The sequence below is a fragment of the Ananas comosus genome, linkage group 7 (genome assembly GCF_001540865.1).
Source record: "Ananas comosus cultivar F153 linkage group 7, ASM154086v1, whole genome shotgun sequence".
In the NCBI taxonomy this organism is placed as follows: domain Eukaryota; kingdom Viridiplantae; phylum Streptophyta; class Magnoliopsida; order Poales; family Bromeliaceae; genus Ananas; species Ananas comosus.
Genome location: NC_033627.1, coordinates 3,253,188 through 3,280,037, shown reverse-complemented (window position 1 = coordinate 3,280,037; position 26,850 = coordinate 3,253,188). Strand labels below are relative to the sequence as shown.

The following is a 26,850-nucleotide window of genomic DNA, read 5'->3' as shown; positions in this document are numbered from 1 at the left end:
AAGGCTCATTAATGAAGTTTTAAACAAAAATTAGATATCAAAACAACAACAAAAGGTGCAAAAAAATATGAGTTCTTAATGGCCAGTTCAGGAAAGTCCTCCTTTTCTTTTTGAGAAAAATAACTATTTTATGACTATATAACTAGCTTGCCATTTCAATCTGTGAGACATTTTCAGTTTGATGCAGTTTTGATATATCAGAAAAACTATTCTGAGCTGCAGACAAATATTTCTATATCATTAATCAGCCTTCTATAATTTCTTTTCCTGAGAATGTCAGCTTCCTCGCACAACATAAGAGATGCAAGGATCGCCAGTAAAGAGAAGAAATGCTGATCTACTTCTAATGGAACAGTGGAAAAGGCCAACAGAAAGAAAAGAAGTTGCTAAAATAGTGACACATTTGTACAAGCAACATTAGCTATGAAAACACAAGTGAAACCGAACAAAAGTGGAATGTGTAGACTTACATTGAACGGAGAATTTCCATCCCTGAAACATTGATCAAAATCCATTAGCCATACCTTAATACACGAGAAAGGGCAGGTTGGATTCCTCTTACCATTGTACAGACTGCGAAAACAGAACTCACAGAAGTCTTCCAAACACACAAAATAAAACAGTTTGCAATTCTAATTGCAATTATCAAACAGGTTAGCCAGACTACAAGGAGATGTAGCATACCTCACTTCCCCAAGTGAGTCAAGATCCTGGAAATTAATGTTTCTTTCTTCCCAGTAACTGGGAGTTTGTGCATAATTAGGTAGTTCTTCAACTCGGCAACAGTCAAATCCTTCAGCTGTATTGAAAGTAATATTTCCATCAGTCAAAGTAATAACATAACATGAGATATCAAAAAGGATTTTTCTACATGTACTTCACAAAGCAAATAAGTGGTCTTTTCATTGAGAAACAGCTTTCATGGGCTTCGAATCTGATACAGTATCAGCCCACTTTGATAAGTTTAGAGTGCATAGGTTATCACTTTAACTTACATTTTCTGCTCGTCTTCAAGGCTGCAAAGGTGTCACCTCTGGTCTCCCGTTTAAGGAATTACAGAAATGGAATGAATGGTTGAACCATTTTTTCACATGAAACGAGAATGGGGCGAGGTTTGACTAGAGAGGCATCCACTGCCCTAGCAACTTGAAAAAATTGATTTTGTTCTTTTATTTTAGAAAAGTTCATCTGTTGCAAAAAAAAAAAAAAGAGCAAAAGGAGTGTCTAAATAGAACCAAAAAAAAAAAAAAAAGTTAGAAAAAACTGTTATCTTCCTATAGTGTTATCATTTTAAGAAGAAATTAAGAAAACCAGATGAAAAAAAAAAGTAATAATAATCTTTAACAAACACACACACACACACACACAAAACAAAAAAAAAAAAACATTGTCCGAGGATCAGAACAAATTTTAATGTGCTCTAAAATGATATACTTAACCTTACTTTTCCATTTTCAGCTAGCTCTTCCCAGTCACGGCTAGAACTCTCCTTTGCAGCTGCTTCAGTCATTTCTTTGCGCTTCTTGGAAGCCCCGCTAGCATGTCCTCTTCCAGCCGCAGATTCATCTTCCTCTTGGTCGTGGTTTTCCCCATACACGGCGTTCTTAAACTCTTGAATCACATTGACAATTCCTGGCCTGCATTCAATAAGGCATTTGATGCGGAAAATTCTTTTGGACTTGGAGCAAAATCTTCCCTTACCTGGCCATGCCTTCCTCATCAGGTACAGTTTCATCTTTAATGTCAGGCATCTCATCTTCTCCCAGAGCCAAGGCCTGCAAGATTCCGTAGTGTCTCTGCAAAGCTGCAAAATGATATATTACCAAGTTTATCTTAGTGAAAACCAAATTGCATAAGCATGAAATCTGTATTATTTTTGGAAGATCCAAATCCTACTTTTCCTCTGAAGCGTCAAACTCAACAATATCTGATGGTTACAATAGGAAACAGAAAATGATTCTGCCTCATCAAATTTCTTGCAAACTAGGGCCAACTTGATCAGGATTCACAGGTTGGAAATAGCTAGATTTACTTCCAACAACCAGACAGAGAAATAAATGGATATGCTGATGAAAAGCTAAAATAGCATGACAATTGAAGTGGTTTGCCAGCAAAGAAGAGAATGATAAGCTGTCGAGAATACCAGGATTTGTAAATTGACAAACTGAGAAGTTTTTCAGATCTATACGTCTCAACAATGCAGAAGCTTTCTTAATTTGCTCATCTGTAGCACGAGAGGCATTATCATCAGCAGCCATGTGATCCTGCAGATGAAGTTGATAGTTAATCATATAATTTAATTTAAATTTGAACAACCAGAACATAAGCCATCCCTACCTCTTCTATATGCCTTATATCATCAGAATAGGGAAGATATATCATATGCATTCCAGGTGGCTCAACTTGACCATTTGCACTGGTTATTTCATCCTGTCAAGGTAATCTGATATTAGTCAATTGCAGCAGAAACAGTTAAAAAGATGTATAGTTCGATTACAAAGCAAACAAATCAAATGTACAAAATTGACTTATACTGTAATTTTCTTTGCGTTCAAGAGAGAAGCAATAGAAGTGTCGCAACATAACGAGATCGTGTTAAATAACGGTCAGAAACTTTCGGAGTAAAAATTGGCAACGCTATAGATCCCACACTGCCTGATGATTATAATTTATACTCTATAAAAATGTCAAAAGAGCATCCAATAAAAAAAAAATTAAAAGTACATTTCAAAGTGAAAAATAGGACACCTTCCCAGTAATCTATGTAAAAGGATAAATAATATTGATAAAGATACGGAAAACATCTTTTCACAGCATAATACACAAATCGATGCATAAAAGGACTAGATACTAGTATCATGTATGTCTTGTCATAGATCACATGGAGCACTCAGAGTAATCATGCCAAACGTGAATACCAAGAACAATAGAAGTCACCTCTCATGCATTTCATAAATGATTCTAATTCACCAACACAAATAAAAAATTATCTTATGGTCTATAAATGCCTTGTAAACAGGCAACCATGCGTATGTGCTTGCATGTACATAGAAACATATGTGGATCATGAGAAACCTTACCTGTGCAACAAGTGCAACCAATTGGGGATGAGTTGAACTTCCATGAAATGCAAGTGCAAACCTGAAAAGGTTAAGTTGGTTTAAATCATTTATCATGGGAGGAAATGACATATTGGCTCAGACATGTATATCAAGTTTCAAGTGCCACAAAGAAATTGAATAGCACGACAGGGTCACCGTTCTCTCCATTATCTCTTGCAAGAGTATGTAAGCTCAATTAGTAAACAAAACTTTCTCAAATGGACTGTCTATTATTTGCTGACTTGTATAAGGATCTGATCTCAACACAAGTAGCAAAGGGTCACTGTCAAATCTGCGAAGAACTTCGGAAAAGGTTAACTTCAAGCCAAGTATGAGTGCATTTACAATGCCTTGGCCATTGCCGATGAGATTAACATCGAGTAAGAATTTAGCATCAAAACAACAAATTGTAACTGATGATTTGAACTAAATAGTGTTGATTTCACCATGGAAAGAAATTTAAAATAGAACCAAAAAGAGCTTATTTCTCGTTTGAAAACCACCCTAAACCCGGTAAAAATACATTCTGTTTGATATGGGCATCCTAGACTTTTCAAACTCATTCTCTGGATTGTCTTTCAATATAGCTTGTTTACATAGGGACCAAACAAGAGAAATTGTACAACCCTCATAACAGAAGGAAACAGCATATGGTTCCAGACTAGATTATAAACGAACCAAGATCAGTTTTAAAATGACCTAAGCTGAGAAGAAGCCGACAAATTTTTTCAAATGATCTCAGTTTTTCATAAACTATTTTAGTTGCAAAAGACAGTCGAGTATGTTTGTTTCATTTCTACCTAAAATAATAATAATTATGATCCTTTTTCCTCCACTTTCAACAATTTTAAATTCAGCAAGCAAAAGGTAGAAGCAAGCAACCTTCTAAGAAGGGGGAAAAAACTAACCTTCTCAAACGCAACATCGACTTATGTAAAGCTATGAAAATTCGAGTACTCCCAACTATTTCCTGCATTGATCAAAGATGCAAGTTACCAACTATTGAAATATAAACTAAAAACACACATGCGCGCACGCGAGAGAGAGAGAGAGAGAGAGAGACAGACAGAGAGATCTTCAAACAAAGCTATTAACGTGATGTTCATGACAAGTAATCTAACATTAAATGCATTAAGCATGTTTATTTCAATATAAGTGGCGGGCTTGAACTAGCTATGCCAGTGTAAGTCACAAATTCCAATCTCTGGTATGGTGAAAATGGGACAAAATAGCATAAACTGGCTTACTCTCACCCGAAATATAGAATTAGATCCATTAAGAATGACCGTTGGATATTGACTTCCTTTATGATGACTTGCAAGCAATTCAGTGTGGTTCTTACCTCATCAGTCGGAAAGATAAATGTTGATGGCCTTAAGTTATGATAATCCTTCAAGCAATCCAGTGGCTTGAAACCCAAAAGGCGGAGATGGTTATTTGAAAGCTTCTTTATTTCAGATAGCTCATTTACAGAAAATTTAATAATCTCACTGCAAAAATAAAAAAGGCATAATGAGATGAGTAGGTAACTGGAAGTGATGCATGCAACTGTATAGCTAGGCTAAGTTTGCTGGCAGATGGTCAAACTAATAAATATTACCTTAATTATACTAGCCTCTCCCTCTTTCACTCATATATGATCATTATTAATTATACCAGCATTGCATGTGCTCAAAGAAGCAGTTTGATTAAAAATATCTTTCTTATTGGCTACTGGATACTAGGGAAGGGACCTAAGTTTCATCATATATGATAACAAACTATAAGACTGAGGAATCATGTGATGCACTCAAACCAGCTATTTACTGATCTAAATGGCTGGTGGTGATAAATTTGGCTCAGAAAGAGACACTGAATTGATGACTAAAGCAGAACATTTTCTCCCATCAAAACAATAAAAAGCTAAAGCATAAAGTCCAGTTCCTGCACATATTTACAACTATATTACATGTCATGGGAGATCGGATGATGTTGGTTCAGGCATTATACTAAGTGACACCATATGCCTAAAGCGATGTAAATATTGCCATTGATTAGATTACCTTGAAAATTAGAATACACCATGTACCTCTAAGATAGTATAACATCCCATCGATAGAAATTGAACCAACTTCAATTTCAACAAGTAATTCAACTTCAATTCCTATAAAAGAAACTTTCCTCTTCTTTTTACCACTAGTAACATATCATCAATGTCAAGCAAAGCATTTGACTAGTCGCTTTGTTGTTTTCCCAAGTCTAAACTGGATAACTACTCAGCTGGCCTTTCAGCTCAATCCTCTTCACAGATCTGGCTTTTAGTCATAAAACATCATTTCTAGTAGACAGCTGACGTAAGTATGAGAATATGTCACATCAACTCTTCCATAGAGCCTTATCAACTGAGAACTGTGCTCTAACATCCTCTATATGTTTAGGTGCCATGGTCCTTAAGAGTCTCCTACTTCTTGACACCTAGGAATCCACATAGAAGCTTTATTTGCTTACGGAGCCCATACACATGTCAATTAGACACCTTCCAGTTGATAGAGCACCTAAAACATCAAGTAGCCATCAAAGAGCCAGCTATTGCCTACCGGCTCGACTACCTTGTACATATAAATTATAGAATAAATTTTAATTTCCTTGCACCATTTACATTGCTATATTAGTGAAAGAAAGGTTAAATAGTAAGGCTATAGAATGGACCATAAAGATCGAATAAAGGAAGATGAGGTAGCTACTTGGAATGGTATTTGCAATTTAGCCTTTCTATTGGAAGAATGAAAACGAATCATATTCTTTATTTACATTAATTTTCCTTTTCCAGAAGTAAATGAGACAATTTCATGATGAAGAATACAGTTTGGCATCGGCAAATGGTAACATATAAATGATTTATATCATGTCAAGATTGCTTCTGGCTCCGTCAAATGGAAGATGCATTAGTGCAACTTTAAGCTAATATTGAAATCATTCAGTTAACCTCCTACGTCATAAAACACTATTCCAAAGTCCTAATGCAGTACACAGGCAAATAATGTTGGCAATGATGATTGTTTGCTGGCCAAAAATAGAACATGAAGGAAAACAGATGTTCTTTCATCCAGATAATTGATCCACCACGTATGGAAACCAAAAAGGAAAAGAAATACAATTTCATTATAGCCCGTGAAGGACCACCTCTTGATGCAAACCAAGTCCCATTTATCGACTCCATCCCAACTAAAAACTACAACTAGGATGATTATTTCAACCCTAAACCGTTGAGTTCACCTTAGAATATTGAGAAGAGCCAAGTAGAGAGTGATGAAGCTTACCATTCAAGGAGCATGAATAATTAATTAAGGCAAAATGTCAATGTCATTTAAGAAGTATCTCAAGCTCTGACCACTTACTTCTTATAAGGTTGAAACCGTTTAGGTGGTGCTTGGTAAAGAGCTCCAGTATCGGCACAAATAATGGACCTTTCATTCTGCAAAACCAAGAATTGTCGCAATAGCACATAATATAACCACAGAAATGCAGCCAAGACATGAACAAAAACTTTAAAAGAACATACACGTTGAATACTGCACCAGGATTGAACATCTAATTAAATTGATCGGGAGTAGACAAGCTACTACCAATATGTTGTATAAATATCATGCCGGGCTTTATTCGAGCAATGTGAGAACAATGATTTGAACAATAGGATTTTGTCTCTCTTACAGCTCGTACTCAAAGATAGTTACTACATCAAAAAGTATGATCTATAGCCCCGTGATGTTTAGAGGATCTTAGCACAGTCTCCCTCTGATTGCATGAACCAAAACTACAGCAACAGAGTAACAATTCTCCAAGTACCAATGTACAGCATTACATGACATGAAACAAGGTGAACCATGGTGAATCTGTGTAGATTAATATCTATAAGCATATAGACACAAGAAAGTGATCTTTCTTTTTCTACAAATAGATGGAATTTAATACTTTCTGAAGTTAGATGAGTAAATTATTACCTTCAGCGGAAGATTAGTAACTGAGTCAAGCCACATAATAGCCCCTACAAAGAGGAAGAAGGATATGACTTGGCAGCAGGAACGTCTAGCAGGATCTTTTCTAACTTTTCTCCTATTAGGAATAAATAAATAAATAAATAAAGACAGAAAGAACATAGTGGAGAGGGAAATACCTGGTAAAGTTGGACGAATTAAAGCATATGTATTAACTTCAATGGATATACCATTTGCTATTGAAAATGTCAGAGTCTTAACTTTCCGCTTCTTGAATATCCGTTTTCTTAACTGATCTGTCATATCTTCTAACCTGCAATGTGCTAACTTAAAATAAATACAATGAAACTAGTGTTGTAGAGGACTGAAGCGTAATAAACAGTTAGCAGATGAGAGGTGGTTCTCTGAATGAAACCATGCAATTTATACTTCAAAATATTTTGGCAACAGAACAAGCACTCCTGAGTTTTTAAGTTTTAAAGCCAAAACCTTCATATAATCAGTTGATTGAGGACTTAAGAATTCTGTGAGCATCACAAGTATCACAGAAAATAAACTTTCAAATGTGAATCAAGCCTCTACCTACAAACAGAGGCCCTACATTTTTTTCCTCTTAATTACTACAGCAAGTAGTTAGGTTGAACAAATAAAGGTTCTTAAAATCAAATTAACTGAATACAAAATAATGAAACCAATAGTTATTATAGCAATAACTTAGACAAAGCACTAAATATGTAATGCCAAGCATACTTGTCACTAGCAGATGGCAAGAAATTAGGTATCTCATCAGTTTCCAAACCAATCAACTCCTGCAATGTAAAATACGAGAAATTCCAAATGCAAAAGGAATAAATACTTATGATCACAGCAGAAAAGAACAATACATAGCATTCAAAGAGGTGATACTTACGGCATAAAAAATGGAGACATCAAATTCCTCATCTGGCCTCCTGAAGGGAAGAAGTTCAATTGAGATGCCAAGGTCTTGTGCATCCTAGGAGGCACATAAGGATTACTCAATTGATATATACTGGAAAAAAATATATACATTAGAAATCAAGAGCTTTAATATCTAAACACATGAGTACAAGAACATTACTTTGGCACGTTGTAGCGTTGTCCGGACCATATCTGATTTTATTGCCCCAGAAATACTTCCAAAGGGATCATCCTCATTTGTGAATAGAAGGATCCGCTTACTTACAGTTTTTGCAGAACTGAGATAATTACAATAAATGAACGACAGCCCAGATACATAACAAGGTTGAAAGCATGATTTGAGCAATTACATAAGAGAAAGAATGATAACTCGTGCACATTACCCCTTGCGCAATAGTGCTTGTGCCACCCAAAGAGCATTGTATAAGGAATTATCTCGAGACCCCGAAACGATCCAGTACCGACTACCAATGTTGCTCATAAAAGATTCTGCCTTACAAATATATGACAGTTTCTTAGAAGAAGATTGTCTCCAAGGTGTATTACATTTTCATGGTAAGCTGAATCAATTAAATCCATACATATACAGTAGAAGATCATTCCTAAAGCTACAACTAGTCAGGGCTATTTAGTTGGCTTTAGAGCACTACTCAAAATGTTGATGATCATCAATGAAGGTGTGCTGTCAACATCTAGGAGCTTTTTAGCTTCCCAGCCATGAAAAATCAGAAGAACAGTTGGTTGCAAGGAAACCATGGGCTACTTCTCAAGAACTTTAATTTCTTTTCAAGATCTTTTGCTAATACTTTCCAATTTGTTCTATACATTTTCTTCTACATCCACTATGAGACAAGAATATCTTTGCTGGATTGAGGACAGGTAGCATCATCATTTAATTCTAATCACTCTCGAAAAGAGGTACTAATACAAAGAAATACATTGGTTGTGCCTATTAAGTAATCTGCAAATCTCCTCCATTTGTGATGGTAAAAAATCAATTAGTTATTTAATAATTCATCAACTACTAGATTTAAAATTTATGACTACATGGACATAATTCAGTGAAACAATTACCCTCAATACTGGAGAATTCCTTAATTAACCTTGCCGTGGGCCTATCAAGCCATTCTCTTTCCGGAACATTGAAGACATAAACACCACTTAAATCCTGTAAATTTTTCTTTTCCTTCTACAAGAATGTAGGAAGCAAAAGATAAAATGATCTTAGATTATGGTTACCAAATGAATGAAACCAACAAAGACCAAGGAAATAAATAATCAGTTCAATTAAGGACAAGCAAAAAAGCTAAGTATAAATGCACAAAGGAATGAGACATATCAACATAACAACTAAGTGCAACTAATTGCTTCACATATTTAACTGGCTTAGCACCTCTAAGATAACATCTACAACTTCCAGAAAACATATTACGCTCATTGCTATTTCATTTTGAGGTTGTACAATTAAAAGCCATGAAGCAAAAAAAAGTGAAAATTCAGTACATGTTACATTATCATTAGTTTGTCTTCACTTGTACACATTATTAATGCGCCATACTTTTCATCCAAATAAATCATAAATTAGTCATATATCATGCCTGAATAGGTCAATAACATGAAAAAAAGCTAATAACGATAAGAACGCTCTCCTACTTATGCAAGTTTAGCAATCAAGCTGCTATTCTGCATTTCTGGCTTGCACCCTTCTTAACAGTATGCATCACTTGTAGGCTGCTAATCAGCTGAGTTCTGTTGATGAAGCCAAGAGAACCTACTCAAGCTTGGCATTAACCTACTCAAGCTTGGCATTAGGCACGAGCCAGCTCCAAAACCTAAGCATGCTAAATTGAATTTTCATTTTTTTCTTCAGTAACTGAAACAAAAAAGGTTGTTGTCTACTAAGATTGCAAAAAGAAAAAGCAAGTCAGAATTGTTTTTCCCAAATACCAGTCCTCATTTTTCTCCAGTTACAAAAAACATTCCACGATAATGACAAACAGTGAGGCTTGATGCTTCATTAATGTGTATCATATTCTTTTTCTACATTTACTCTGTTTTTAAGATTTTAATACACAATAAAATTCTTGTTGTATTTAAAGGCTATATTTTGTACTATAGAATAATATATTAAAGTTACTTCTTGGGAAAAACAGTTGAATTGAAGAATGGCCAGTTGAACAAAATAGGGCCTGACCAAACACATTTTCAGTCCAATAAGTGGTCCCCTCTTAGAAACAACTTTAACAAATTAAGTACTTTTTTTTTCTCTAACCTTCGCCACCTAGTGTCACAACATTATAAAGGAAAATATGAACATAAGAAACAAGTCCACTGATAATACTAAAAAGAGGATGCTGTTGAAAGGGTCATCTGCAGTTATCATAGAAGTCCTAAAGAATGTGACTATCCTACACAGTAACACAATCAAAATTATCGGTACTAACTTACAGTGTTATAAAAGCAAATTGCTACTTCATCGTAGGATCTACCAATAATTTGGGCCTTTAAAGACTGTAAGATACTGTTTATTGCAATATGAAAGTGGGTTTCCTTTGTTCCACCTTCCTGCAAAAAGAAAAAGAAGCACAAGAAAATACTTGTTATGTGCCAGACAAATTTTGCGTGAAAATAGCATGGGATAAAAATAGGGCCATATAACGGCTTGGCAACAATATTTACTAGCATAATCAATGCTAACGGTGGAATAAGCAGCTCGCTTAGTTCAGTTGCTATCAGCATTGGAAAGCTACCTAACTTAGCAAAGCAGCAAGTTATTAGCTTTTTTGCATACTGCTTCAGTAGAAGGTAAACAAGCAAATTTGCAATCAAGCAAATTACTTATGCAATTTTGCATACTGTTTTGTTTCAACAAGTAATCAAAACGTACATTCTACTGAAGCTGTCGCTTGAAATTTCAAGAATATCTACCTCCTAAAGATGTTCCACCACAGCAAGTATTTGATTTAAAGGAAACCCACAAAACATTTATCACTTGTTACCAACCCAAATACCTTAAAACCCCAACTGTGATTACTAAAGATATCAAAACCAATTTAGAAAGTAACCCATCATATTGAGTAAATATAAAGAAACAGATCACATAAAGGGACACTGCATATAGAAAGAAAACCGACAAACAACAAAAACCAAGAATGACAATGTAAAAAAAAAAAATCAATCCAAGGAGAGAAGAAAAACGCAAGATTACAACTTCCTAACAAAATCCTTTCCACGTATAGAAAGATAAGTCAAGAAAAAGAAATCCAGGTACAAATCCTACAGCACATTAACGCTTAAAAGAAATCCAGGTATCACAGAACCAAGAATGACTTCATTATGAAAATTAATGCAAGAAGGAATCCAAACCCAAGATTACAGCACATTAATAACATTGTCGTATATAAAGATGATTCAAGAATATGGTCAAAACATATACATATATATAGGAGCTAAATTGTAGTTTCCATATCTCTCTTCTACAAATATACTTCAGAATAAACATTTTATGAATGATACCACTTCAAATTCCAAGAACACCAACCTTAAGTGCAGGCCCCACTATAGCAACTACTCAATTTAAGGAAAACTTCGCATCTATATTGCTTATTTGCTACCAATCAGAACTCCTTAAAACTCCAAGGACATTTACGACAGTAAAGATATTATTTGAAATTTTTGTAACTCGCTACTAACTTAGCAAAGCAGCACATTATATAGGATACAAATCCAACAACACATTACTCAAAAGAACATTGCATACAAGAAAACTCCAAGAATGCGTCGAAGAAGGAATCAAAACCCTATACTACAACAGAAAACTGTTGACATATCGAAAGATGATTCAAGAATGAGAAAAGAAGCGGGCTCACATCCGTAGGTACAGGGGCGAACATCTTAGGGGACGCATCGACGAGGTACACGACCAACTCCTTAGAGGCTTCCTTTTCCTGCGTTAGAAACCACAACAAGAAGGCGATTACGAAGGTGGAGGGTAAGGGATTCGCCATTAGGGTTTCAGGAACTCTACGATTACCTGGTAGAACTCGTCGTCGGAGTCGGAATCGTCTCGGAAGATGCCCTCGGGGTCCAAATCCATGGCGAGAGCGCAAGCGAGAGAGAGAGAGAGAGATGAGCAGAAGAGGCGAAATCGACCCGATAGAGACGTTTCCCGCCGCGTGCGTGGTTGAATTTATAGGCAGGGAGAAGAGAAGAGGCGGCGCTTCCTTTCGGAAGAAGAATCTCGGTCCTTTGTTTTTTTCTTTTTTCTTTTTTTTTTCTTTTTTTCTTTTTGTTGCTGTTGTTGTTAACCCCGCTTTATAGACATGTGGGCCGAAAATGGACCGAGGCAGCTTCAAATTTTAAAAATGGTCGTACTTGGTTAGTGTCCGTTGACCGAGGGTTAAAAATATATATTAAAAATATTACTCTAGCTAAAGTTTTAAAAAATAACAGTTATTTATATAATTTAACAAAATATCTGACCAAAAAATTCTAAATTTGAGTCATGTCAAGCTCATTGTATTTTTAATTTTCTTTTATTTAGTTTAAATCCTTGATTTTTTTCAATTTAATTTAAACTCACATATTTGGTTTATTAAAATATCTCAATATCATATATAAGAAAAAAATATTAAATATAAATACGTTATCTATTAATTTAAGTTTTTAGAGAATAACAATTGTTTCGTATAATTAAAAATATCGTTGGGAATTTCAAAGGGCCTTACGATAGACAAAAATAGAATTAGCCAAATAAAAAAATACATTTGTTAGAGATGGTCTCTAACGTGAAACCATTCCATCCATCAATTTATGTGAATATACAACACTCGTGTCATTTTGACGATAGACCACAGATAGAGTGTATGTTGGTGATTGTTTTCAGCAAATTTTTATTCAATTTGGATAACTTAGAAATAAAAAATTATAATATTATACACGTAGAAACATTCTTTATAATTATAGTAACATTCCGTCACACATTTTGGCTTCAAAACTAAAAAATATATATTTTATTGAAAGTATAAGAATAATATTTTTAGTATTATCTTGATTCAAAATTACAATATTATCTGTTCTACAGCACAAGTGAAATATTTGATAGAGAGTTTATTTTTGCCAACTTTTCCATTAAAAGTGAATGTTACACTTTATTATTTGTTATCGAAATTTTGACTACTTCGAGTGCTCCAATGGTGAAGTGATACATTTTGTTATCCAAACAATTCCTGCTTACAATGCCATCGGTGTCTTCCGTAGCATTATCCATATATATAAACTAAATTAATTAATCTATACATCAACAGAGAGTAATATCAAAGCTCATTACGTCGCCAATAAAACTCAAAGATCATGTAGAACTAGGACTGCCAATCTAGCTCATGTTCGTTGAGATCGACTGCTCGTTTAATAAACGAGCCAAATATGAGCTAAATATTTTAGCTCAAAATTTTAACAAGCTGATCCCAAGTTGCGATCAGCTCCCTCATTTTCGGCTCCATATAACACTCTCTCTCTCTCTATGTATATATATATATATTAGGCCAGCTCAAATTTGAAGAGACTTATATTTTTTTTGAATTTTAATTATTAAATTAATAATATATTTTTATAAAATTTTTTACCATTAGTATGACTAAAAATTTGATTTGTTGTTCATGAGTTATTTCGTATCTGGCTCGTTAATAAATAAGCCAAATAAAGACTGAATTTTTCAACTTGATATTCTACGAAACCAGCTTGTGTTTATCTCGTTTAATTGAACACAAGCCATTAAACGAGTCGAACATAAACTAGCCCTAGTTTACTCGTGTTTGACTCGTTGACAGTTCTATATAAAACCGGAAGATATTTTTTTCTCTTGTATAGTTCTTGTGTTCTTTTTTTCAAAGGTTAATGAATAAATAAATAAATTTAGTTGAGTAATACTATACATATATCTCATCCATTTAGGGTGACGATTCAATATGACTAATAAAGTAATTCTCTTTCTAAATGAATGAGACGTGCATCGTATACTCATTTAGAAATATAACTAGTTTTTCTCAATTTAGTCATGACATCTTGCTAATAAAACTTAATAATCGTCCCATTGTCAAACAGGCCCCCCTCATATTCTGGGAGTGCAAGACGCATGTTCACCGTAGACAAAAGAATTAATTAGTTAATCCGATTCAACAAATTATTTTATTAGTCTCACAGCAAGAACGTTATCGAAATACCCCCGCGCAACAAACAATACGAGCCATAGCAGAACTAGCGGCCCGCAAACGTCCACGTGGCAGCCGCTCAGCCTGATAATATAAAGAGCGAATAATTAAATGCCAAAATATTGAGGGGGGAATAAAAAAAAAAAACCCTACCTTCGCGAGCGCACCTCACCGTACGTGTCGTGAACTTCGCTTCCTCCACCACTACCACATCCTCCTCAAAATTCTTAAGCACGACTCCATCTCAATTTTCATTTTTTTTTAACTTTTCCCACTCGTTTGAGTCATTTAACTCCCTTGATCTCTCCCCTTTTTTCTTTTTGAGCTCTTACGAGTAGTAATTTTTTTTTTATTTCCATCATTGTTGTCGAAGGAAGCGAGGTGAAGAAGAATCAAATGAGGTAGCTATCAAAATTTACAGGAATTTGATGCATGATAATTTTTGTTTTTTTTTTTTCCTCATTGTGTAAGTTTTAGATGCTGTTTAAGTTATTTGAGTTCATGGGTTCATTTTTTTTTTTTAAAGCAGTTTGATTCCTTAGTTTAACTACATGGTTATGGTTATAATTGGTGGATAGAATTTGGATTTATGGGATTTTGTTTCATTGATTTAGTTTCTTAGTACCAATGTTTATCTACATATGATTAGCACTTTGTAGAGATTCACCCTAAGATTTGCGCTGTGTAGATTCAGTGGTTGGGAAACATATTTTATTACAACAATTTTATTGGTTTTCCAATTTTTTTTTATGTTATATCCTGAGGTATAGGATGAGTACATTTATTTTGGAATTTAGGGCTTGTTTGGTTGGAAGGATTTGAGACTTGGAATGGGAATCGAAATAAGCTATTTCTGTTGTTAGTGTTTGATTTGAGGAACTGACATTCCAATTTCTATTCTAGGCGGAGCCGAATCCCTCCAAAATAACTCCACCATAGATGGGAGAGTTAATTTTGAATCCGGAAGGGATTGAGAAATTTTTTTTTTTCACTAGCAGTTTTTTAATTAAAATATAAAACTAGATGCAAATTTTATTAGATTAAATTATAATTTTAAATTTGAATTTAAATTATGGATTTAAATTTAAGTTTTAATTTCTTAAATTTTAATATAAGTTAAATATTTGAATTTACTTTTAAATTTTTGACTTTGAATTTAAATTTGAATTATGAAGAAAATTTAAATTTAAATTTTAAGTTCAAACTTTGAGTCTAAATTTGAATTCTAATTTTGATTACCAATTTAGACAGTGAATTTAAATTTTAATTAAACTTTAAACTTCTAAACTTTAATTTTATTCTAATTATGATTCATAAAATAAACCAAACAAATTAGGAAATTCCATCATTCCGTTTTCCATTCCGGCTTATATCGATTCCTGCTTCGATTCGATTCCAATTTTGAATGAAGCATGCCCTTACTGTTTTATGTACATATGATGTAACCTTTGTTATGTCCAATTTTACTTTACATAGAATAGAGAGAGAGAAAGAAATAGGACTAAATGACGAAAATTTGGTTTCATTACTTATGGCTGATTGGGCCACATTGGCTTCCATTACATTTGATAATAACCGCATGAAAAAGTGTAAGTTGGTGCTGCCATTGCCATGAGCGTGTCGTGGTTCCTCTTTAGGGGCCTGTTTTGCCTGGCGGAAGCTTCTTTAGAAGTGTTGATGACTGAAGCTGTTCGTCGAAGCACTTGCATGTTTTTATAAGCAAGACTACACCAAAAGCTTCTCTAGAACAGGTGGGTGCTGTTGCTTTTCCTACTAGAGAAGCTGTTCTAGAAGCTACGTGCCAAAGCAGTTGGAGCTATCCAGTGGCATTCCATGCATATCTAGAGTTTCCCTTAGAATAAGAAGACTTACATACACAACTTAGCATTCCCTTCAAGCGTTTTACTATTTCCTTTATTAGTACATCAATGCCCTTTTCTTTTCCTGCTTCCTAAGCATGACTTGCATGCGTTAAGACTAAAGATTTATTCATCATATTGTAGCATATATAGAGAAATCCCATTAATGGATTTACTTATCTCAGGCCTACAAGCTTCGCTTGAGGAACACGATGATGGAGATAGAAATGCGGGCTTGGATTCTGCCTGAAAGCATAGTGAGAGCATAATGCATAAAGATTTGGGTGCAGGTGTAAATGCATCATCAAACGCCGGCATGGTATTCATTACCACTAGCCCTCTCTCTGAGCTGGTTTGGTCTCCACACAAAGGCTTGAGCCTTAGATATGCCGGTTCTGGTTTAGCTGAAAATAAGGCTTCTCTTCTGTGGAATACAGACTCGTTCAACGAAATATTCTCATCACCGAAACATACCGTTAATGGGGAGAGTAGCCACAGCAGCCACAGTAGAGATCTCTATGGGCGGAATTTGGAAAACATGCAGTTAGAACCAAATGGCCAGGACAAAAATTTAAGAAGATCATCAAGTGTTGATGTGCAACCAAGGCCTCTTATAAAGTCAAGTGAGCAAGCTTCAAGTAAGTGTGAAGTATATATATTTAATAAAGAGAACAAAATTTCCGTTTCAATATTGGGGTCCATAGTTACATATCCCTGCAGAATCATATATTTACATACATAACCTGCAATATTTGAATATCTATGTATATCTATCTTGAAAATATAGTTTTTTTTTTCAAATATTGTTTTCTTAAGTTGGGGTGCCATCCAATTCCTGGGAAAAGTTGGTCTTTTTAGTAGAAAAAGAGTTTTAGAGAGAGACATTGTTGTAAATTAGAAATTAAGTTTCAAAAGACAGGGAAATTTACAGTTTACGAGGATATAAATGTGTCAAAGAATTTGAACAACTCCTGTTCTCCAAGAGCTTAACCTATCATAGTAGTGTTTCTAATTTATAAATTCAACACTCTCCCTCACTTTTGGGCTCAAGCATTTTAATAGGCCTATGATGTGAATTTGAATTAAATGGGAGGAAACTAAATAATGCTAGGAGTTTGGCAGGACTCAAACACAAGAGCTCCTGCTTTGATACTGTGCTAAAGAATGTGAAACAACTGCTATTCTCAAAAAGCTTAAGCTACCAAAGAATGGTGCTTTTAATTTATATATTTAACAATATGTAATGGACAATTTGCAGAGATGTTTGTGAAAATGAAAAATATTTTAAAATTTTGAATGTTCAAAGTTAAAATTTTAACTTGTATATGCAGGATCTTGTGGGGACCTAACCTTATTGAACACAATGGAAAACACTGCGAATAAAAAGGGAGAGAATCAACAGCTACAGATAGAAGAGACAGGCTTATGTTCTTTGAGAAATAGGAAGGAATGTGGTATTATCAATGCTGGAAAAGATAAAGCAGATGCTGCTTCTAATAAGAACTCTACTCCAGGTAGTTCTAAGGGCAAAAATTTATTATTCTTGTTAATTGATTTCTGAAATATGCCCTGCTGCTGTTTTATAGGTCCACAAAGCAAAGGTTTGAGCGCTGACTCAATATCTTGTCATCAGAAAGAACTAAATCCAGATGCTGAACCAAAAGAAATCCAGTGTGCATCTACACTTAAATTCCAACATAACCATCTTGAGAAATTGAGTAGAACAAAGAATTATAATGTATCGGGCCTGGTAGAAAAATCAGCTCAAGAAAATTCTGGGTTACGAGGAAATGCAAGTAATGTAAGGTCAAAATCGAGTTCCGTGTCTGCAAGTTTCAGTCATAATGATTTATGCATAGGAAAGGCTGACGGGTTCACTGGAAAGCCGATTGACTTTCAAACTAATGGTAGACAGCATTCAGGCGGCATGCTATCAAAAGATTTGGAGAATGGAGCTGAAGTTGGTGTTAATGTGGTTTCACAGTCTCGAGATACAAGTGAAAATGAGGATTTGCAGGCAAATTTATGCAATCCAAGGGCTAAAATTGTCAAAAAAGGTAAGGAGAAAGTTATCTATGATGAAAAAGATAACGAGAGCTTTCCAGAAGAAAGAGAGGACAGTCGCGAGAGTGTAGAAAGCAGTAACGGTAGAAGGTTGGTATCAAAAGGAAAACGGGTGTGCGAATCCGACTCAGAGATATATTCAGAATGTAAAAAGATCAAAAAGGGAAGTGATGGAAGTTCTTATTCAGGAACTTTTCTCAGGAAGAATAGCTCTTTTATGAATTGGATATCGACCATAACTAATGGTCCCTCGACGTCTGATCATCCTGCCACTTCTTTGGCACTTGTTCAACAATCATCAGATAGTAAAAATGGAAGCTTTGATCCTCTTCCTATCTCGCACAAAAATGACAAGAGTACTGCTTGCGGAATTGTGGGATTTACCTCTCTATTCCAGTCGCTTTACTGTCCAAGCATCATAACAAGCTCGATGAATGATGATCATAAAAGAGAAGCTACTTGTTCGGAGAAACTGAAATATGTCTGTGATGACTCCCATCATAATATTTATCAGGCAAGCTGTGATAGGTCAAACTTTAATTTAAATAGCACTGTCCCTGAAACGAGTGATCAGCTGCATAATAACTTGAAAAAACTCCCTGGTGCCAATGAAACTTTAGCAGTTGGTAGTATTCATTTTGTTTGCGATCGTGAGGATGATAAATTACAAAATCAAGTTTCAGATTCTGCTGAGAGGCTCCATAAGAGTATTTGCCAGCTAGAAAATCCTCCACCAGCAGCAGTTGGTGTATCTACTGTTAAATGTACCGCTTTCGAACAAAAGGAGAACATTGAGAGGGTTGGGATGTTACACAATATGGGATCTCCAAGCTCCTCAAATAAGGATGGTCCTGAAATTGCCTGTTCTGTTCACAAGAGCTCTTCAAATTTGGCAATTAATAACGGCAGTGGATTCTTGGAAAGTTTTTGGATAACTCGTCTTTTCCCTAAAATTCCTCCTATATCATCGGAGCCAGCACCTTGCAATCTGGGCAATGAATTAGCTATGGAGAGACTGAAAGAGAGAACCAATATGTTATGTTCTTCATCTAATGAAGACGCTGCTTTGGTAACCGAGCAAAACAAACCAGATAACTGCTCTGTCCTTAACCAAGAAGGCCAGAGGAGTTTTTGTGACATAATGGACCAAAAGCTGATGTCTAATTTAAGTCCAATATCGTCCTCCCAGAATTTTAGTAAGTCAGAAACAATCGCTTCTCTTTTTGCGAAGAGATTGGATGCCCTTAGGCACATAAAACCATCGTCAAGTTCATGTAACATATCACCTGAAACATCACCCTGCTTCTTTTGTGGCTGGACAGGTGAAAATTCAAAAGAATGCTCGGAAAAAATTAATACTAATCTTGATATACCCCTGGAAACCTGGCCTGTTGCATGCCTACAAGCATCCTCAAAAGGCAAAAATATTTTTGATAATTCTTGCACTGTTAATAATGGGAATCATGAAAAGATAGAGGAAAAAATAGAATCTCAAAGTCCTTCTAGTCATGATGGAAGGATTATTTTGTGGTCCAAAGATAAACAAAAGGATCAACGGCATGCTTGTTTGTATACAGTTAATCAAGGAAGAGTAGGAAAACAAACTAAACTTGCAGTTCACGGCGTAGATTCAAAAGCAGTTACCGAGAATCTGGGGGAAAAAATTGTCAAGTTTAATCAAATGGCCTCAAATTCTTCGCAAAACAAGTCAAATGGATATCAAGTTCAACCATATTGCAATTTGTCGTCTTGTGGAATAACCGATGAAACAACTGCTATTTTTGAAGCTTTAAGGCAGCTTCAATTGTCTCAGACAGCTGTCATCAGGTAGACGTAGCATTTTCACATCATTCTTCTACAAGTAATACCTCTTTTTACTGGCATTCTTCAGATTATTTTATGTAGTCTGTATCCACGGAATTAAGCAACAGCAATGTTATTTCGGAACAAAGCACAAACATTGAATTGTTCCACTTTTTATTAAATCGTAGACAGCTTTGTCTATACTATTTGCTGCCATGTAGTGATAAGAAAATCAAAAGGAATATTTAGTGATCACTATTTGGAGCAGAATTGTTCGATTTAGTGGCAAAACCATCTTCACTTGTTTTCAGCATTTCAAGTAAATAGCATTTTTTTGTAAAATACACTTTTTAATGCATCACTATATAATACGCTTGACAAGGTGGTAATACCTGTAAGGTTATGCTTTGGGACAAGGTCAGAAAACCATATTAGTTTAAAGCTCGCATATCAGCAGTTATTAATGAAGCTCATAAAAGAAACACATATAGTAAGTCCATGTACCGTGGTTGAAGATCTCTGAAATCCTAGAAGGTTGACCAAGTGAATGTTCATATTCCCTGCATTACCTTTCTATCTCGTGTAGAAAGTTACATGTATCATGCATGCCAATGCAGCATGGATCATAACAATAGTCGGTCAGTCTTTAACCTGTAAACCATAATCCAATCATTCTCAAACAAATACGTGGAAAAAAAGAAAGAAAGAAAAATAACAATAACCTGGAGTATACCAGGTAATACCTTCACTGCGTGGTTTGGTAGCACTATACCTTGTGTCTTATGTTTAAAGCAAAAAAAAAAAGAAAAAGAACAAAGTAGCACTAAGTTATTGTGGCAGTAGCTAGCATGACTCTGATGATACTTCTGAATAGTTGAATGTGATTGTTTGATTATCCAATAAATTTTGTTTTACAATCCTTACAGATGGCTTAAATCACCAATAACTCATGTCGCCCTAGATGGTTTTTTCTTGCGCCTACGAATTGGGAAGTGGGAGAAAGAATTAGGAGGAACAGGATACCGTGTTGCACGCGTTAATGGTAATAATTCTACCTCCGTCACAGTTATACTGGGGAAAACAGTTTGCAAAGTTTATTTTTAACCTACTTCAATACTCTCTTTCTCACACAGCATTTCTTTGTTTCACAGGTGCAACTTGTGATAACTGCCTTTCTGTTAGTGTTGGAGATTTCACATGCTCAGTCGATTGCCGCTTTGTGTCTAATCATGACTTCCTTGAGGTAACAATTACAACTGTATTATATTTTGTGCACTTGTTGGCTTCCATGACACCTACAATCTTCTATCTTCGTTTATCAATTTTTCATGGTTGATTGTGGATCAGGGGAAAATATTTCGAAGCAACTCTCAACGCAAGTAAAGAAAAGAGTAAAGGTTTAATCTGTGTCGACAGATGCCTGTCCTAAACCTGATATCAGATATTGAGTTTATCATTCTTTTATTTGAACTATTAAAAAACAAAGTGAAGCTGCCAAATATACTAAATTATCACCTTTAAATCATGTCCCTGGATTCCACTGCGTTGGTAGCAGACCAACTCAATGATGGAGCTATTGTGGTTTATTTTCACGCACAATCACATATTTCAAAGAAATTTACCACAGAGCCACATAAATCTCCCAAGTATGATTCTCTGCATGCGAGATGAGCTAATGCATCGTTGGCAATGTTATCAGCATGAGCTCAAGTTCCATTTTGCACTTCGCTATATCCTTCACTTTCAATGTGTTCCATCAAGAGTATCATTAGATAAACTAATCCGTGGGCTAATGTTTTGAATTTTGAAGTAGTTGTCAAGGAGAGAAATTAAATTAAGGGCGATAGTTTGCGTGAATTTCATCGTATGTGTAGTTAACTTGTTTTTGCTGTCATCAATATCTTTGTCATTAAAATGATAGAGAACTGGTCATGCCAGACAAGTATACCTGATCTAACCGATGAGATTCACAGATATTAGGAAAAGATATTACATAGCGGATAAGGTAGTATAAGTACCCGGAGTGTATGATTTTCATTCAAATCGATGAAAGAGAGAGGGAATATGTGCCCTTAGGCTGAGTTCATCATGTTTTAGCTACCTAAACCAATAATACATAACAAACCATAAATTTGCAACTTCGTCACCAAACTTTTATCGGCCTTTCGATTGGTAATTTTCATCAAATGTTTTGGTTCGTCAGAACCCGTAATTCTTACGTTTATTCGTGTAAAAACTCGATTTTGCAGGATGAGCTCAGGGCCTGGTGGTCTGCTGTGCTAAAAGGCGATTGCGAACTACCGTCGAGAGAAGAATTGAATAGGAAACTCAGAGAGAGGGAGTTGGTTGGTTGATAGTAATAGATGATACAACTATTTGATGCTCCTTTTTCTATCCATTTGGCGAGTTTAAGAATTCGGTTTCCTTCTGAAGGAAAATGGGGTCATACAGAGTTGCACGACTCGCCCTCAATTGTGCAAGAATCACATTTAACTGACTGAGATAGCTCAAAATAAGTTGATAATTCGGAGTTGTCGCCGGCCGTCGTGTTGTATTGTGATCTACTGTGATATGTTTGTGTGTGTGTAAAATGAGCTGATAGAATACCAGTGATAGTATCTTTGTATAAAGTAGATCTTGATACAAAAATTTGTTTCTGGCGATTCCTTTCAACACTGTAATTTTCTAAAACAAATAATTTTTGACATGTTAGAAGTAAAATTTGTTAAAATTCACAATGTGGAGTTGGAGAAAAATGATGTTGATTGTCATTCAAAGTGAAGCTCAATTCCCTGTTTTTTTAAGCAGTTGCCCTTTGGATGTGCCAATCATGTTTTTTAGCTTTATGGGGACAAACCAATTAGGCCCTACTTTTGAAATTGTGCAATAAATTACAAGAAATTAAGGCTCTTTTCAAAAGCTAACCAAACATGTTTTATAAATGCAGTGAGGGAGTTAAATCATTGGATTTGAAATTCCTATTCATCATTTGTAATAATTGCTGAGGGAAGTGATCTGCGTACGGATTTGATTCTGCTGTCCAAAAGGCAATGTAGCCAAAATATTTAAAATGTGGATAAAAAATAGGGTAGTCCCTGTACTATCATTGCAACTTAGGCCTCAGTACTTTTCACATAAAAATTGTTCTGAACATCAACAGGAAGGCATATATATATATATATATATATATATATATATATATAAAACTTATTTCGGTTTATTTCAAATATGGTCAAATATTATTTTGCAAAAAAAAAAAAAATTATTAAAGTGTTTAAATTGAAATTACATGGAAATGGAATGAGCTGCCCATCGTGGACAGTGTCCTACACCTCTCCAACAAAGTTGTGATCAAAATTCATAAGGGGGCGTTTGATTGTACATAAAATTATAAAAAAATAATTTTTCATAGGAATTTTTTTTTAATTTTTACAGCTTATTTTGCATTTAGGTACCCAAAAAATAAAACACAAAAATGAGGATTAAGAAAGGAGATATGACAATTTTGTAGAATAATTCTCAAATAAATATCTGCGTCAAATCAGAACAACTATTTCTTCATTTTTTTTTTATCACAATTACAAAAAATTATTCTAAAAATAAGAAAAAAATTATCTCTAAAATGAATTTCAGTTTAAAATTGCTATTTATAGGAATAATATGAGTTAGCTTCAAACCTTTTTAAGTGAGAGGCAGGGCAACTAATCCATGTGAGTACAACAATCTAATACAAATTATATAAACTTTATTATAAATAAAATAAACAAATTATTTATTATAATACAATTCAATTCCTGTTGACTCACAGTCCCTCATATTTTTTTAGGGTAAACTTCAAATACTAAACTTGTAGTTTTGTGCTTTTTCATTTTAGTATTTTATGGTTTAAAATATATCACTTTAGTAGTCTGTAATTTTATTTTTCTCTTTTCGTCAGTATCTCCGTTAACCTTCTGTTAAATTATGTAGAAAACTTTAAAGTAATCACTTTAATACCCTATAGTTTGTTGAATTTTTACTTAATAACATATAGTTTTAACTTTGTCACTGATTTAACGAAAAAATTAACGAAAAGAATAATAAAAAGAGAAAAATAAAACTATAGGGTACTAAATGATACATTTTAAATTATGGAATACTAAAGTAAAATAATGCGAAATCACAAGGGTGATATTTGAAGTTTTTTCTGTCGTTTATGAGTAGTTCAATTCTAAAACCATTGAAAAGAATAAAATAATGACAAAAAAAATCAATTAATTATTAATATGCTGGAGGGAATCTTTTGCAAGAAAAGTCCGAGTAAACTTGCGACTTTTTGCCGATATTTAGCCACTAATTTAGCATGTTTATAAGTCCACTATTTTCCTTGTTTTTTTTTAAAAAAAAATCTTCTCCACTAAAAATATCTTTTTATTTTTCCTACAAAATAGCATATTTAATTCTATTTATAATCCATGCTATATACACAAATAAATAGAAAATTTTGAGTTGATAGATGGGATCCTAAATAGAATTAAAAAGAATTTCATACACATTATTAAAAAAATAAATATTTAAATAACTAAAAATAAATTCAGGTTTAAAAGATAGAATAGTTTAAAAATAGACCTATCTCAACAATTGCTTAAATTCAAATAATAGTTAAAAATTAAATTTAAATTTTCAGTCTGATTTATAACCTATGCTCTATATAAAAGCTGATAGAAATTTTGAGTTGATAGGCAGATTTTTAAATGAAATAAACAATTATTTCATACAGATTATTAAAAAAATAAATAATTAACTAATTAGAAACAAATCAGGTTGAAAAAATAATATGGTTTAAAAATAGACCTACCAAATCAATAATTATCTAAATTCAAATAATAGATAAAAAATTAAATTTAAAATTTGAGTTTGCTTCATGAATTCAAATTTAAATTTAAATTTTAAAATCAATTAAAAATTTTAAATTTTTACGTACATATCAAAAAATCTCTATGTTGTGAAATACATGTAAAAAATATTTACAATATAACTAAATTAGAAATAAATATAAAAAGTTAAATTTAGAAAATAAATCAATTAGAAAAAGACTCATACCACTAGTGAATATTAAAATTTTAAATACATATTCATAATTTAGTTTAACTTAAAAATTTAAAATTTAATTTAATTTAATTTGCAAATATCAGTGTATTATAAGTTGCACAGTAAAATAAATAAGTTGTGTTATCTAAAGGGTTTTACGGGAAAGAAACTCTTCTTTTCTTTTTTTACAATAAAATAAAATTGTTACTTATGAGAAAGTTTAAGAAGTACCTATATATTTAATTCAAAAACTAATTCCCAAATACCAGTTTATATGTAGTTATTTTTAGCTTTTGTTTTTTTTTAAAATAGCTACTTTCACCGCGAATATAGTGCGAAAAGCACGCTTGATTTGAAATCTATCTTCTATCTTCTAACCATCTTTTTCTTCTAACTACATTAGGGGCTTGTTTGGTTCATCCATTTTCGGTATGAAATGAAAATCGATTTGATCAAATCCGATTAATTTTGTTTGGTTCGCATGACGGTTGGGGATTCCTATTCCGGACTGGAATGGGAATGACCCATTAGCCTTCAACTTGATTCCGATTTTCTAGCCCGGATAGAGATTTCATTCCGGAAGCCTACTAAGTTCTCGAAGCCCATGTGACCATCTCACCCTCCTTCTCTTCACCCATTTCTCATCAAAAAAAAAAAAACCTATCATCTCTCAAAACCCTATCCTTAACCCACATCAATAAAAGTTTTTAAAAATAAATTTGATATTTTTTTTTAGAAAACTTAATAGAGATTAGTATTATATTTTTCATAAATTTTAAATAATATAAATTTATATTTGAGAGTAAAATTATTATTATAGTATCCTATAATTTTTTTAATTTATACGAACCAAACAATGAAATGTGAATAACTAATTCCAATTCTCAATCCATAAATAAACCAAACGTCTTGTTGGAGTGGGCCATTCTAATTATCATTCCAATTCATTCTCATTCCATTATTCATTCCAATTCCATCTTTGAACCAAACAAGCCCTAAAAGAGGGCTTGCGGGTACCACAGGGTGACATGTGTCCTCCCAAACCCCCCTACTCTCTCTCTCTCTATATATGTATAGAATTGAGCTAGAATACTTTTAGAAGCACCAAGTTCTCAGTGCTTCCAGGTTTCTAGCCCTTAGATCTACTCCTTGATTATTAATAACTTTTGGATCAAACATTATTCCACCTACCACCACTTACCACCATTATCTCAACCCTACATCTCTTCATCCAATGGTTAAAAACTCACGGGTACCACAGGGTGACACGTGTCGCCCCAAACCCCCCTACTCTCTCCCTCTATATATGTATAAAATTGAGCTAGAATACTTTTAGAAGCCCCAAGTTCTCAGTGCTTCCAGGTTTCTAGCCCTTAGATCTACTCCTTGATTATTAATAACCTTTAGATCAAACATTATTCCACCTACCACCACCTACCATGCACCATCATCTCAACCCTACATCTCTTTATTCAATGGTTAAAAACTCAAAAGCACGACTCCTTTGGTGCTTTTGAAAGTATTGTAGCTCAACTATATAGAGTAGGGCTAGAATACTTTTACAAGTATCACCCAAGTGATACTTGTGTGTTTTTAACCATTGGATCTACTTTTTGATTACTAATAGCCTTTAGATCAAACACTATTACACCTACCACCACCTACCACCACCTATCACTATCATCTCAACCTCACATCTCTCCATCCAAGGGCTAAAAACATACGAGTATCATTTGGGTAATACTTTTACAAGTATTCTAGCTCTACTCTATATATGTATATATATATATATATATATATAGAGAGAGAGAGAGAGAGAGAGAGAGAGAGA

At 34.1% G+C, this 26,850-nt stretch overlaps 2 protein-coding genes across 11 annotated transcripts; one reads left to right on the top strand and one right to left on the bottom strand.

Moving 5' to 3' along the window:
- LOC109713345 (ATP-dependent DNA helicase 2 subunit KU70) lies at nt 219-26,850 on the bottom strand. 7 transcript variants are annotated; one of them, XM_020237376.1, is made up of 20 exons: nt 12,048-12,301; nt 11,884-11,961; nt 10,463-10,579; nt 9,089-9,203; nt 8,398-8,503; nt 8,175-8,292; nt 7,986-8,069; nt 7,826-7,884; nt 7,255-7,388; nt 7,082-7,125; nt 6,479-6,555; nt 4,444-4,591; nt 4,010-4,071; nt 3,081-3,141; nt 2,338-2,430; nt 2,144-2,264; nt 1,702-1,804; nt 1,445-1,637; nt 685-799; nt 219-573 (listed from the first exon to the last, which is right to left on the bottom strand). In XM_020237376.1, exons 1-19 carry the CDS (start codon nt 12,108-12,110, stop codon nt 686-688), a joined length of 1,890 nt encoding a protein of 629 aa, XP_020092965.1. In that variant the 5' UTR covers nt 12,111-12,301; the 3' UTR covers nt 219-573; nt 685. The 7 variants fall into 7 exon arrangements, with proteins under 7 accessions (XP_020092965.1, XP_020092968.1, XP_020092969.1 ...); XM_020237379.1 differs by having other exon boundaries at nt 219-524; XM_020237380.1 differs by having other exon boundaries at nt 219-492.
- On the top strand, nt 14,360-22,687 carry LOC109713342. 4 transcript variants are annotated; one of them, XM_020237374.1, is made up of 8 exons: nt 14,360-14,624; nt 16,268-16,720; nt 17,414-17,596; nt 17,669-19,973; nt 20,876-20,991; nt 21,101-21,192; nt 21,297-21,346; nt 22,199-22,308. In XM_020237374.1, the coding sequence occupies exons 2-7, from the start codon at nt 16,351-16,353 to the stop codon at nt 21,330-21,332; spliced, it is 3,102 nt and encodes a 1,033-aa protein (XP_020092963.1). In that variant the 5' UTR covers nt 14,360-14,624; nt 16,268-16,350; the 3' UTR covers nt 21,333-21,346; nt 22,199-22,308. The 4 variants fall into 4 exon arrangements, with proteins under 4 accessions (XP_020092963.1, XP_020092961.1, XP_020092964.1 ...); XM_020237375.1 differs by lacking the exon at nt 21,297-21,346 and having other exon boundaries at nt 14,362-14,624; nt 16,268-16,401; nt 16,520-16,720; nt 22,199-22,687; XM_020237372.1 differs by lacking the exon at nt 21,297-21,346 and having other exon boundaries at nt 14,361-14,624; nt 22,199-22,687.

What these genes read in the sequence shown, in the direction of transcription:
- LOC109713345 (XM_020237378.1), bottom strand. Translation starts at nt 12,110, where the DNA reads ATGGATTTGGACCCCGAGGGCATCTTCCGAGACGATTCCGACTCCGAC. An exon ending in GGAATTCTCCAGTATTGAGG is followed by an intron (nt 8,504 to 9,088) that starts GTAATTGTTTCA and finishes TTTGTAAGGCAG; the next exon opens with AATCTTTTATGAGCAACATT. An exon ending in TTACTAATCTTCCGCTGAAG is followed by an intron (nt 6,556 to 7,081) that starts GTAATAATTTAC and finishes TTGGTTTTGCAG; the next exon opens with AATGAAAGGTCCATTATTTG.
- LOC109713342 (XM_020237372.1), top strand. Translation starts at nt 16,351, where the DNA reads ATGCATAAAGATTTGGGTGCAGGTGTAAATGCATCATCAAACGCCGGC. An exon ending in TAATAAGAACTCTACTCCAG is followed by an intron (nt 17,597 to 17,668) that starts GTAGTTCTAAGG and finishes GCTGTTTTATAG; the next exon opens with GTCCACAAAGCAAAGGTTTG. An exon ending in CCGTGTTGCACGCGTTAATG is followed by an intron (nt 20,992 to 21,100) that starts GTAATAATTCTA and finishes TTTGTTTCACAG; the next exon opens with GTGCAACTTGTGATAACTGC.